Here is a 14625-nt window from a genome sequence, read left to right as displayed (position 1 = left end):
CAGCAGCCAAGACAGTGCTGGAAAGAGCTAATTCAGTGGTGCCCACACTCCACCCATATACATACGTGGTCCCAGATAAGGGTGACTAGATTTAAAAAAAAAGAATTCCGTGGATTGTTTATCAATCTAATCTGAAGTAGGGAAAGAAACAACATAGTTGGAAGGAGCAGACTAAGGGGCACAGAGGCAGACATTACAGGTACTTGCCCTGAAGTACAGGAAGGAGTATGCACCCAGGAGCCAGACAGAGACAGAAACATATTTCTGGGTTTCTCCTTCTTAGCAACGGCAGGTTATCATTTCTACATCACTCCAGATTACTTGAACTCTGGGATTACCTCTCTCCTGTGCCTAGGATTTCTGGTCTGCTTTTCGCCTTGTTCAGCTCGGCAGAAGACACCTTTGCTGTTGATGCTTCTGCCTTTGCGTCTCTGACAACTATGACCCTCTTTTCCTGCTGCTTCTTATATTTCTGCCCAGGCTTCTAGGAATCCCTAGGGAGAATGTAAGGAGGTTTCTAGTAGTTACGAAGGGGCCACCTTACCTCCGCCATCATCTGATCCCTCCAAGCTTTGCTGCCTGAGGCGGTGGCTGCAGAAAAACGAAACAAAACAAACAGGAAAACAAGTTTCAAAGACAAACACAGAAGAATGTCTTCTCCGGGTTTCTCCCTCTACCAGGAGCTTGCTGGCCTCAGCACACTCCAAACTGAAAAGTTACACTGGCCTACATCCATGTCCCATTCTGATGCAGTCATTTGCTAAGGGCACAAGGGCTATTACCTGCTTTCCCACTACCTCTCATAGAGCTGCCTAATGTGTGGGTTACCCCAGGATAGAGCCACATCTGTCCATTCCTGACCCTGGGGTCTTTTCTATCAGTATACAAAACTGTGGTACCATGTTGTAAATGCACTACAGTCTGCATGTGTCTGTCCCTTACTCAGACTACCACCTCCACTTGACCTCAGAATAAGGGACTCTGCACACTATGGACATCTGCCCACACCAGGCTTTGCACCCCTGTCCTGAGCAAAGACACACCCAAGCCCAAGTTCCTTGATATGCCAAATCACATGCCCATGCTTTGTACACAAAAAACACTTGGGTCAGTCTCACCAGTCCCACTGGGAGTGAGGGGTCCATAGGAGGAGACAGTCAAATCTGCCTCAATTAGCATTATGGGAACTTACTCTTCTACTTCTTCTGCATGTTTCCTTCCTGACCTGAAAAAAAAGGAAAAGCTTTTACTGAGAAAAAGCTGGAGGTGAGAAAGAGCTGGAGGGTGGGGAGAGAGGGTGGGAGAAGCACCCTTCCAACACAGTGCTCCTGTCCTGTAAAACAGCCTTCAGATTTTCCTGAGGACACAGGTGACCTTGGGCATAAAACAAGAGACCGTATCTCTCCAAGGTGCACACAAGTGGTGCTGGCTTAGTGCAAATAAAGGGTTAAACAGGAACAATAGCATCCCAGGAGGAACCAGGTCAGATACCAGCAAGAGCAACTCTCTGCTCTCTGTGTTTCTAAATACTCCCTCATCCCAAAAGCTACAGGTGAAGTTTCCCCTGCCTCAGTGTGAATGGGAAAATACCAAGCTAATTTCCAGACTACACCCCTGGAGACCAGGAGGTTCCTTCTGCCCTCAACCACAGACAAACACTGTCCGATGCCTTCTTCACCCAGAAGCTCCACTTCAGCCTGGGAAAGTTCAGGTCCGACATGCTGTCACTGCAGTAAATCAGGGCTGATCCGGCTGAGTTAACAGGAGTTCATAATAATATAGTGGGGGGAGGTGCTGGCGAATGGCAGTTCTCTCGCTCTCCACCCCAGCAAGCCCAGAAGTAATTCAGCTCCGATTAGGGATGCTTGTTCAATATTCAAAATGTAAAACATGGAGGTTGCTGAACCAGCACTTTGAAAAGTTAATTAAATGCCAGGTTTCTTTTTAGCAGATACTCCATCACTCGCTGATTGCTTTGGCCATTTTGCAGAATGAAGTTCTAACACTGCGCGTTGGGAATAAATATGCTCCCCTCTCCTGGGAGTCAGGGCTCCATGACAGGAAATACACGGGCCTTTCTTTTCCCATGCACCCTGGCCTAGGAAGCCTCAGCCATTTCCATTTTCTTGCATTTCCCCATTTGAAGCACCTGGGTGAGATGGTTAGATGCCTCTCCTTCACTCATCCAGCTCTCTATGCCAACAGCCCCAGCCCCTCACGTAGCCCTGACGTGCAGAACATAAGTGCACACCTAAGTGTAGAACAGGACACAGAGGAGTCTCTTTTATGACGGGGGGAGCTGAGGAAGTCTTATATCTTGAGAAAAACAGAGACAGTGGGAGTGCTCCTCACTGGAGCTTTCACTGAATCAGTGGCTTTGGGACAGATACAGTTGGATACAATTCCACTGTAAGAGCCAGAGTTACAGCCACTTACAGAAGCTCCGAATCTGGATTTGGGTCTTCACCAGTGTTAAGGGCTAGGTTCACCCCCAGCCCTCCCCCCACAGCCAATTCACAGGTTTGTATAACCAACTAACTCCCTGCTAACCCAAAAAGAGGAAAGAAGTGGCCTAGGAGCCCAACGCCAGCTGAGGCTACAGGCTGTAAACTCCATGGAAAGAATTTGACAAGTAGAGCAGAAAGGAAGTGTGAAGAACACCCCATCACACATATTTCTGCTTAGCCAAATGTTCCCTACAGCTGATTTTCCACAGCTTTCACCCATCCCAAGCAGCAGGCATTTCTATCCCTTCCCAGAACTAGGAGACAATACTGCAGCCCAAACAGCAGAAACACTTTCTGGATGTTCACTCTAAACAGGGCTGTCCCTAGGATATGGCAAATCAGGGTGACCACCCCAGGCCCTGTGCTTTGGGAGGTCCCATGCTTTGACATCTGAGGGCTACAACAGAGGCGTTGCCTAGCTCCCCTCCGTGCCCCTGCAAGGCTGCCAGGCACTCAGCTTGGCTCAGGGCCCCCCACTGCATGGGCATCCCCAGCCCTGTCTAACCTGGCTCTCACCTTGGCTGCCCTGAGCTAGACACCCTCCACAACCACCCCCCTGGACAAACAGCACCGTCAGCATCAGGGCCAGGGCTGCTGCCTCCATCCTGCTCTGCAGCCCATGCCACCCAGCTCTCATAAGGGGGCCCTGCACAGGCTGATTTGCCCCGGGCCCTTAGGGTCAGCTCTGACTCTAAATCGTCACTATTGCTGGTGTTGGCCCCTTGCATGCCCCTAAATAACTCTTCTTTTTTCTTGGCAATTATATTCTTCAGATCCTTGTGCCTAGCCTCTCTCATTCCCTAGTCATCAGTCGGCCACTCTACACAGACTTAACTTATCTTACTACTCCCAGGAGTCTGCCAATCCCACCAGCCTCTTCCTTTCCCCTGAACTCCCTCTGGTTTGTCAAAAAAATCCTGACACCAACAAGGCCCAAAATATCCCATGTACAGTCACAGCTGTCCCTCACAGAAAAAGACTACCTGCTGCCCATTCCCACACCTGTTGTCTCTGCGGGAGCAGTCCAAAGACTCACCTGCCTTTTCCTTGCCATAACACACAAAGAACTGATCTGAAGCAATAAGGAAATACATGCCATGAGAACAGTGCTCTTTGGTCCTGACTCTGGGTAGAAAAGAATTTCTAAGGAAGTTAGCAAGAGCCTCCATACATTTCCAGTGGCCCCATTCTTGTCTTATATTATGTCCCTTAACAACTTCAGCTTCTTTTAGCTTTGCCCAGTTGCTAAGACTTGTTCATCCAAGGAGCAGCAGATAAACAGCAGTTTACGGATAGGGAATATGCTAAAGCTGGATGTCTGGTGGAGGCTACAAATTAACACTCAAGATAAGTAGTTAATGTTCCTAAACCCAAATAAGAATTTGGGACTGCAAGAAAACCCCAGTTGGGTTAAAATGCAAAAAACGGATTAGCATTTACAAATGAGTCAAGTAATGGCAAGGCTCAGAAGGTATCTAAGGGTATTTTTCTTTTAATTATACAAAAATGGTGGTTGGAACATTGTCAGCACGAAAGGCTGAGACGTGAATCTACTAATCAATATCCAATTAAGTGATTTATTCTTTGTATTGTGGTTGTGCCTAAAGACTATGTTCAGGGTCAGGACCAGGTACTGTACAAGCATATAACAAAAAGGTGATGTCTGCACCCATCCACATATAATCTAGTGGAACGTGTGTTCCTACAATGCCACACAATCAGGTCTGTGAGTGCCACTGAAATACAAGCAGTAAGTCATGAGAAAAGCACAGGTGGGCAACATTTCCAAATACAAGATTCATTGAAAAAAACCCAAAAACATATGGGCTATTCCAACACTACTAGCAAATTCCCCACAGCATTTCAGCTGGGGAAAAAATTCTGAGCTAGATTCACAATGCTGGAGAAGAGGATGCCACCTTTTATCCAATGCAGTTAGAGCACTAACTCAGGGCCTGGAAGAGGCATGTTCAGTCTCTTTGCCTAAGAGGAAATAAACCCAAGAAAGGGCTCCAGCCACCAGACTGCAGAATGGGGGTTGTGAGCAGGGGACAAGGGGAGTGGCTCTGTTTCTACTGTGGCTGGTATATCACTTTGCAAGAGATATTTAAATATGCACTGAGTCAGAGAGTGAGACAAAGAATGACTCTCTAGTCCAGAGGTTCCCAACCACCAGGCCACAGCTCAGTACCAGGCCGTGAAGTGTTGGCTGCCGGGTTGTCTGTCTGCCTGGGTTAAAGCTGGGCAGTGGGGCAGCCTCAGGAGGGAGGCAGCTGGTTCCATATGTTCTGTCCCACTCCCAACACCGTGGCCGTGCCTGGTGAGATGCTGCCCATGCAGCAGATACTGGGGCCCGCACCAGGCTGGGCAGGACCCCCCAGCCCGGCCTGCAGCTGGGAGCAGGGGGGAAGGGGGGAATGCCTGGGGCAAAGGGCAGGGAAGTGGCTCTGCTGCTGCTTGCTCCTAGGGAAGGAAGGCAGCAGAACCTCTTCTTCCCAGGCAGCCCCAGCTGGGACCCCCTGGGCCACCACCTGCAAAGCCTCCTTCCCTGCAGGGTCCCAGGTACCCATGGCTGCCTCAACTTGATCTGATCCTCACAACCCAAACAATATAAAAATTAAATTTAAATATGTAAATTAAATTGCTTCTATATCCAGTCTGCCAAAATTCTTTGAGTGAGTTTGCCAGTCCACAGTATAAAAAAGTTTGGGAACCACTGCAGTCCACCAGTTAGGACCCCTCACCTGGATCAAAGTGCTTGTACCACTGAATACCTAATTGTTTATGCCAAGTGGAACAGATCAGCAAGTGACCAGGAGAACCCTTCTACCCCCACCCCAGAACACTGTAGACCCTGAGGTCAGGACCTTCTCCAGGACCCAGGGAAATATGGATTTGAATCCCCTCAGGGAGAAGAGAAAACAACTCAGATCCTGGGCAAGTGCCCTAACCGCTGGACCATGAACTGAAAGGGAGCCCTGGCACCACCAATTCTTCCTTCAGTAAAGAGGACAAACAAAAGCAAACAGACAAAAAGAACCTGAAAAACAACAGAGAGATCTGGATCCAGTCAAAATCAAAATTCTGCTTCTGTTCCCATTCAGCTGCCCAAACCCCAAAACCTATTTCTGCACAGCCGTAGATAAAAAATAGCAGCAAAACTTAACTGGGCCCCCAAATATATAATCTAACCCCATCTTTTCAGAAGGGATGAGCCTTTTCTGTGCCCTGTCAAACAGGAACAGCAGTGGGAGCAACATGCCAATTGAGGGGGCTTCATAGTTTCATAGTTCCTAGGGTCGGAAGGGACCTGAGCAGATCATCTAGTACAACCCCCTGCCATGGCAGGAAACAGTATTGGGGTCAAATGACCCCAACAAGACGTTCATCTAACCTCCTCTTAAAAACCCCCAGAGTAGGAGCCAGCACCACTTACCCTGGAAGTTGATTCCAGATCATAGCCGTCCTGACTATGAAGTAGTGCCTCCTAATGTTTAGCCTGAATCTACTCTCCATCAACTTATGGCTGTTATTCCTTGTTACTCCCAGTAGTGCTCGAGGGAAAAGGGACTCTCCCATTGCCTTCTGGCTTCCCTTGGCCAGTTTATAGACAGCCACCAGATCCCCTTTCAGCCTTCTCTTATGGAGGCTGAACAGGCTTATGTCTTGTAGCCTCTCCTCACAGGGCCTGCCCTGCTGCCCCCTGATCATGCGAGTGGCCCTATCATTTTCTTTTCCACCACAAGAACATATTTCATAGATTTCATAGACATTAGGGCTGGAAGGGACATCGGGAGATCATCGAGTCCAGCCCCCTGCCAAAGGGCAGGAAGTCAGCTGGGGTCATAGGATCCCAGCAAGATAAGCATCCAATTTACTCTTGAAGGTGTTCAGTGTAGGTGCTTGAACCACCTCCGCTGGCAGACTGTTCCAGACCTTGGGGCTCGGACAGTAAAGAAATTCTTCCTTATGTCCAGCCTGAAGCGGTCTTGCAGGAGTTTGTGACCGTTCAACCTAGTCATCCCTTGGGGCGCTCTGGTGAACAAACGTTCCCCCAGATCCTGGTGGTCACCCCTGATAAACTTATAGGTGGCCATCAGATCACCCCTGAGCCTGCGCTTTTCCAGGCTAAAGAGTCCCATGTCTCTCAGCCTATCATCGTAAGATCTATTTTCCTGACCTCTGATCATGCACGTGGCTCTCCTCTGGACTCTCTCAAGCTTCTCCACATCCTTTTTGAATTGTGGAGCCCAAAACTGGACTCAGTACTCCAGCTGCGGCCTCACCAAGGCCGAGTACAAGGGGAGAATGACGTCCTGGGATTTGCTCGAGAAGCATCTATGGATGCACGCCAGCATTTTGGTCTCTTTACTAGCCGCAGCATCACATTGCAGGCTTATGTTCATCTTGTGGTCAATGATGACCCCCAAGTCTCTTTCTTCTGTAGTGCTAACCAACGTAGCACTGCCAAGCCTATAAGGAAGCTGCAGGTTTTTCCTCCCAAGGTGGAGAACCCTGCATTTTTTGGTGTTAAACACCATCAGGTTCTCATCTGCCCATTTGCTGAGCTTGTCCAGGTCAGCGTGGATCATCCGCCTATCTTCTGGTGTGGATGCTTTGCCCCAAAGTTTGGTGTCATCGGCGAACTTGGCCAATCCACTCCTGACTCCAATGTCTACATAATTAATGAAGATGTTGAACAGTATGGGTCCAAGGACAGAGCCTTGAGGGACCCCACTGGTCACAGGGCACCACAATGAGTGACTGTCATCAATTACAACCCTCTGGGTCCGACCACAGAGTCAGTTTCCCAGCCAGCGGATCATGGTGGAGCCAAGGCCACAACTGGGCAGTTTGGCCAAGAGGTGATCATGGGATACCAGATCAAAAGCTTTTTTGAAGTCAAGATATATGACATCAATCTCTTCTCCCTGGTCCAGGTGATAGGTCACCTGGCCATAGAAGGAAATGAGATTGGTCAAACAAGACCTACCCGCAACAAACCCGTGCTGGCTATCCCTTAGAGCATTAGCCCGGGCCAGTCCCTCAAGGATGGCCTCCTTAATAAACTTTTCTAAGATCTTCCCCAGGATAGAAGTCAGGCTAATGGGCCTGTAGTTAGCCGGATCCACTCTCCTCCCTTTCTTGAAGATCAGCACCACATTGCCCTTCTTCCAGTCTTCGGGTACTACACCAGAGCGCCAGGAGTTTTCAAAGATCCGTGCCAGGGGCTGGGCTATGACGCTCGCCAGCTCCTTGAGTACCCTGGGGTGCAGGTTGTCAGGGCCAGCTGACTTGAAGGTATCCAGCTTCTCAAGGTGTTCCTTCACGAGGTCAGCATTTATGAAGGGTAGGGGATCCCCATCACCCGGATCTCCCTGTCCCATAGCAGGCATGGGCGTCCCATGGGACTGATGAAAGACTGATGCAAAGTACCTATTTAATAGGTTGGCTTTTTCCTGGGCGTCAGTTGTCAGTTGCCCCATCTGGTTTAGCAGGGGTCCAACATGCCCTTGCTTTTCCTCTGGCTCCCCACATATCTGAAAAAAGACTTTTTGTTGTCCTTGATGCTTGAAGCTAGTTGGAGTTCAGTTGCAGCCTTGGCTTTCCTGGTTTGCTCCCTGCAGGACCGGACCAGTGCAGAATAATCCGCCTTGGAGGTGAATCCCGTCCTCCATCCTTTGTAGGCTTTCCTTTTTAGCCGTAGGAGGTCCGCTAGGTCCCTGGAGAGCCAGGAGGGCTGCTGTGCCTTCTTGCTGCCTTTCCTCCGTGTTTGAATAGATTTAGCTATTGTGCATTGAGGATCGCTTCCTTGAGAAGCAACCACTCTTCTTGAATTCCCATCTCCCTGGGGTCATGGTCCCTAAGGGCCTGACCGACAAGCCTCTTGAGCTTGTCAAAGTCAGCTTTTCTGAAGTCAAGGACTTCTGTGTTGCTGACTGACTTGCCAGCTTTACGGCGGATGGTAGCCTTGCACAGATGAGCTAAGGCAGAGCAGGGAAGAGCTTGGGTTTAAGCACATTTGAGGAGGTTTCGTATGCATTTCTTCTCACTTGTTTGGACAAAGACAGTCAGAACAATGTGAATGGGATAACACATATAGAAACAAGCATTTGTTGGGTGCCTGAAAACACCACAAAATCAACAGCTTCCTTGAAAATGGCCTCCCACAAAGCCAGCCACTGCTAGTTATCCAGTTAGCCAATGTGCACTCAACCATCCCTGTGGTACCCAAGTGCCTGTATGTCCATTCTCTGCACCTCTAATTTCTCCTGATTAAGCAAATTCCTTTCCAGGGGACAGAGGACCTAGATTGGCTCGCATACATGGTCATCTCTATTCAAACTCTTCATAAGGAGGTTTCTACTGTTCTCATATTTACCAGATTCCCTGGAATATTCTCTGCAGCTCCAGCCAGCTTCCACGTTTCACTTTACTTTAGAAGTGTTGATGCCACAGAAAATGTGTGATGGGATGAGCTCCAGTAGAGTTCTGGGGTCTTCTTGTTATGAGGCCCTTGCATCCCCCCTACCCTGTGTCCTGAAAGAGAAATCCCGGCCTGTGGCCTACTGTCCCCTAGGGAAAGACCTGCAACTTCTGCAGATGGACCTGCCCCCACTTTGAAAACATCTCTTTGCCCTATGTCACTCTACCTCACCATCAGAAAGCCCCCTAACCATCTACCACGGACAGGGTGAGGGGGTGATTCTCCAGGCCATGCACGCCCTCCCCCTCCCCCAAAAGGGTGGCTGAGCTGCCTCAGAAGCTCTCACAAGTGATGTGCTGAAGGGTAAAAGGCAGTTCTAATGTAGACATCATCTCTGTTAAACTGTTTCTTTCTCATTTAATGGAATACCATGGAGATCTAAATGGAGATAAAGTAGCAAGGCTCAGAGAACAGCGCGGATGCTATCTTTATGCAGCATGACAATGTTCAGTGGTTAATTAGACACCGTTAACCTATTTGAGCAGGGGACATAACTGGGATGAATGGGGGCAAATGTCCTTGAAATCTTTTAATGTCCACAGCTCATGGAGGGCCCTAGTTATACTTCTGTGCCGCAGGACAGCATGTCCTCAAGATACAGCTGAGTACCAGGAGGTCAGCCTGCGAGTGCTCAGCACACTGGTAACACATGGATGCACTACAAGGCAGGCAGCAGGAGGGTGAGGGACCCAGGTGAGAACAAGGAAAGCAACATGTGGCTTGCTGAGGTAAACCGTGGATCTTAATGTAGCGGAAAGGGCTGCCAGGGATGACCAGAGGACCAGTAGTGTGACTGCATGCACATGACATTCCACTTGCCCAGGAGCTGTTTTCAACAGGCAGGAAAAACATCTTGCTGGAAGTTTCCATCAATTTCACTGGCAAGGATGGCAGGGGGTGGATTCAGGCTCAGACTATCCATGATTATCCTTCAGAGATCTCAAGTGAACTAGAAGCGGAGCCCCAGCTACTTCACTTCTACCATCACCCTCCTCCTGTAACAACCAGCAACAACAAGCAGTTTGCACCACATCCAGGGAATGAAAGAACAGGAACTTCCTGGTCCATGGATAAAGCTGCCCCTGCGCTAGAGGGACCCGGGCATGGCAGTCCTCAGTGGGTCCCAATCAACACAGCTGGGAAGCTGGGTAAAATCAGAAATGGTGCCACATGCTGAGTGGCACCTACACTGAGAAACCAACTCTACTCTCTCACCTCCTACACTGAGAAAACAGCCCTCAAACCTATCCCCAAAGGACAGAGCTACTTGCAAAGGAAAGCTGCAACAAGACATCTGGGGAATACTCATCCTCCACTGGAAACACAATGCCCACCCCAGACAGCTCTCCCCACCGTGCCCTGGTCACTGCTATGCTGCAGTCAGCTTCTCCCTGAACATTTCATCCCTGCTACTTTAAGAGGAGCTGAAGGACCAAGTCAGCCCTGTCAACAGGCTGGCAGTCTCTATTAGACAGGTAAGACTGAAGCTGCCCTAGATTGTGTGCAGGACTATTCCTGTGTAAAGCTTGCCCCCTGCTGACCACACTTCAAATAACATCCCCGTCAGGCTCGAGGTGAAACTCCATGCACTCCACAGGTGACACTACAGGAGAGCTAAACTGGGTGCTTACCACAGAAAAAGCCCATGAAATCCAGTGTGACCCATGTGGGAAGGATGCATGCCTCTTCCTTCAGGCTGCTTTACATGCCCCTCTTGGTTAGGGAAAGTTTGAGGTGTTGCTTAGGGCAGTGGGAGATCTAGAAGCCTCACATGCTACCACATGGACATCTGGGTCCCAAGTCAGCTCTGGACTGATAAGGCAGGAAAAGCAGGTACCTGTGAAAGGGCAAGAGTATGGTCTGCACTACTCCCAGCAGCTCACGCGGTTACTCACCATGCTACCTAGATCCCCAGAGGGTGCACATGACTTATGGGGACAGAATAATGTAACTCCAATGACACAGGTGCCCCATCATGGAAGTGCATTGGATATACAGGGCGATGGGTGTGGAAAAATTCCTGACCCTTAACCCCACCAACCCACAAGCTCCACAGCTCAAATGGAAAAGTCCTGATCCTTACCTCCAATCCAGTGCAAGATTGGTCCTTAATATCTAGCCCCTGGGCTTTTCAGGGCTGTTTTAACAGTGTCTGTTCACTGGGAAACTCTCCCCAGTATCTGCACTTGAATTCCTCCCCAGTATCTGCCTTTTTGTTACATGCCTGTACAATTTACATGCTTGAAGTCCCTCCCTGTGCCCAGTTCCATCCTTGGAGAACTGCAGTAACATCACATGGGCACTGAGCCAGGTACACCTCCCTGAAAACAAGTAACCTTTCCCTCAGAGGGGAGCGACTTCTGCCATTGGCAAGTACCAGACATTCTGCAAGCAGAGATCAGAGTCCATTAACTGGGGGTGCTCCTGTCCTCAGAGCAGGAAGTGTGATTCTCCAGAGGCCAGCTTCCCAAATGAAAGACAAAGTATTAAGAGAGCAAACGGCAAGAGAGTTTATTTTGCTGCCTCACCATTCCCCAGTGGAAAAGAGCCAGAGCAGATCTGGAAGGGTCAGAGAACACGTCAGAAAGGAGGGGCACCAGCTGAGTCCTGAAGGAGAGTCTAGAGCTGGAACAATAGTGGAGAGGCCAGGAGATGTAGGTTGGAAGGGTGCAGCCTTTGCAGAACTTGGAAGGGGGAAATTTCTCAGTCTGAGAAATTAATGAGCACAAACATATTTTATGGCCTGTTTTCTAAGCCACTTCTCTTTCATGAATCACCTATAACCAAAAACTGCTTTCAGTTGCCCTCTTGCTGAAAGAACTAAAAGACAAGACAAAAAGGGAAAGTTGCAATGTTCAGAGATCCTTTTTGTTTTAAGAGAGTGGGTTGATCAAACGGAGAACAGAGCAATGAGCTATGTTTGGAGAATTCTAATCCCTGGCCAGCTTTCTGCCGCTGTGCTGCCAAAGAAAACATACCCACCCCAATGCAGCCTGCCAGGCTCAGAGACACAGAGAGGGACACAAGCCCTCTTGCTTCTAGGAAACAGACTGCAATTCAGGTCCAGGTAGGAAGAAAAAGGCAAACAAAAGCACACATATGCCCTTGCTCAGGTTTTTCATTAGTGCCTATCACCACAGCAGCCTGCCATTGTGCTTCAGTGTCAGAATCCTTGTCTGTCACATGGGAGACCTGGGCTCAACCCCCAGGCACACATATAACTACAGCTATTGAGGCCCCGAACGTCTGGATTCAGTCATCTTTCCATTTTGTCTCAACGGTCTAAAGGGGGAATGAAATGTCTGGGCAGCCTCCACTCCTATGCACCTGTATGTAATGAAGGTCCTGGTGACCTCTTATGCAGACATCATGATCCAGAAGGATTGACAGTTGTGTACTACTATCACCGCAGCAGGTTATAGGGAGTTACAGTCTGAGGCCTATGGCACCTCTGTCCATAGAATCGTAGCACCAGTGAAACCATATTGGCTTGCATAAAACAACTCACTTTTTAAAAACCAGCTGCTAGAAACTGGAGTGTACATTATATGTGAGGAAATACATGAAGAGCAGTTTCTGTTGCTTAATCTTTGGTGGTGAAAGCTCAAGTAAAATTTGCAAGTAATCCATAGAGAGCAGAACAGTGAGCAGGCCTAGCTCCCTAGCTGCTACTACCCAGTTACTTACGGCAAAGAGGTCTTTTTTTCCTCATTTGACCTTGCAAAAACAAGGTAATGGATCTTATTCCAGTGTGTGTATATGTGAGAAAATATGGTACTAAATCAAAAATGATGCACAAGTGCTATTTCTCACCCAGCCAGAACTCCAAGGGCAGTCCAGTCCAGTCCATGCTGCTCTCTCTGTTTTAGAGAGAGGGACACTGAGGCATGGAAACAAGAAGCAACTCACCTACAGTCAGATACAAAGTCAGTGACAGATCCAGGAACAAACCCTATTCACTCCCCTTACCAGTCCTACCACTAACACTCTTTCAGACCAATTCCACAAGAATTTTGTAGATCTCCAGTCCAGGTCCTTGGGCACAGAGGAAAAATCCCCCCGCAGACCCTTTTTTTTTCTCTTTTTTCTTCAGGACTGCAGGCAGCAGAAAAGTCTTGGGCATCGCCAGTGACGAAATCACAGAATCATAGAAAATGAGGGTTGAAAGGGACCTCAGGAGGCCATCTAGTCCAACCCCCTGCTCAATGTAGGGCCAGCCCCAACTAGATCATCCCAGCCAAGGCTATCAAGCCAGGTCTTAAAAACCTCCAAGGATAGAGATTTCACAACCTCTTTTGGTAACCTGTACCAGTGCTTTAGTAACCTCTCCTAGTGAAAAAGGTTTTCCGAATATCTAACCTAAATTTCCCTTGCTGCAACTTGAGACTGTTCCCCCTTGTTTTGTCATCTCTCACTACTGGGAACAGTCTGGCTCCATCTTCTTTGGTACCCCTCTTCAGGAAGTTGAAAGCTGCTATTAAATCCCCTCTCAGTCTTCTCTTCTCCAGACTAAATAAGCCAAGTTCCCTCAGCCTCTCCTCAGAAGTCATGTATCCCAGCCCCCTCATCATTTTCATTGCGTTCTGCTAGACTCTCCCATTTGTCCACATCCCTTCTGTCGTGGGGGGGCCAAAACTGGACGCAGTACTCCAGACAATCCTCCTAATACATCTTACACTGCCCTGCAGTAAGGGGCATATGAGGGCTGGAAAGGAGAATGGTTACAGTGGTGTGCAGGCAGGGGATCGCAGCTCTGCCCTGGCTCTGGACCACGCTGTCACCACTGCAAGATCCCAGCCCTGAAACAGCTCCCCACTTAGCTGCACGCTCTACCAGCACTGCTGGGACTCATCTCCATGGAAGCGCTGGCCCCTTGGTGTCACAGCCCTGCTGCTCCTGGGGTCTCCATGGAAAATGGCTGCAGTGACATGGGCAGGGGCTCCTGGGAAATGAAGTCTGCTGAAGGCCTGATCTGGCCCGCAGGCCGGACTTTGTCCACCCCGGCTTAAAGCAATCTGTCCCTCCCCAGGTGTCCAACATTGTCATACCTTAAGTAGTTCTCTTGCTGGCAGTTTCAGAGAGGAATGAGTGGACCTTCCAGAAAAAGCCTCCTCTCTTGTCTATGTGGGGGGCTATGCAGAGGCACACTGGCAGAGCGTGTATGGAAAGGACGTATAAGGAAGATAAAAGTCCAAACAGGTGCCCTGATCACTCAACAGAACAAAATAATAAATGTGCCCAGTGATCACCTTCCTGGTGGTCAGGAGCTACAGTTTAAGCTGGAACTGACTGAACATGAACCAAACTTAGCCATGAACTCTGGCTGTGCTGCGCAATATGGATCCAAACTGAGGGTCTACAGGGCAGCAAAGAGGAAGCTGCTGTTGTTACTAACTCATTGAGAAAAGAAGCAGAAACAAAGGCACTCTGGCCAGCATGTGGCAGAGGGAAAGGACACCTCTCTGGAACACAAAGGACACAGAGGCTATGCTGGGACAAGGGGGAGATAGTACTACAGCAAAGCACAAGAAATGCTGAGCCCCCAGGTGATAAATAAAGGTATGGTGGCCCTGGCACTGGTAGGAATGAGCCATACCAACAAGCAGGAAGGAAAGCTAGGAACCTCATTCC

The 14625-nt window shown here is 49.1% G+C and overlaps 1 protein-coding gene across 3 annotated transcripts in view; it reads right to left on the bottom strand.

Annotated features, from left to right (window-relative positions):
* The window catches only part of IFT43 (intraflagellar transport 43), a 70345-nt gene that overhangs the window by 25018 nt on the left and 30702 nt on the right, over positions 1 to 14625 (bottom strand). For all 3 annotated transcript variants that reach the window (XM_090033738.1, XM_090033739.1, XM_090033740.1), the window contains exons 4-5: positions 1193 to 1225; positions 545 to 591 (exon numbers count right to left, since the gene is read on the bottom strand). In XM_090033738.1, coding sequence (XP_089889864.1) covers positions 545 to 591; positions 1193 to 1225 — 80 coding nt within the window. The remainder of the gene's footprint in view (positions 1 to 544; positions 592 to 1192; positions 1226 to 14625) is intronic.

Source organism: Crocodylus siamensis, chromosome 2, assembly GCF_052110815.1.
Source record: "Crocodylus siamensis isolate JL-2025a chromosome 2, ASM5211081v1, whole genome shotgun sequence".
Lineage (NCBI taxonomy): Eukaryota > Metazoa > Chordata > Crocodylia > Crocodylidae > Crocodylus > Crocodylus siamensis.
Note: the sequence above shows the minus strand (reverse complement) of the source record. Positions and strands in the feature narration are given on the sequence as shown.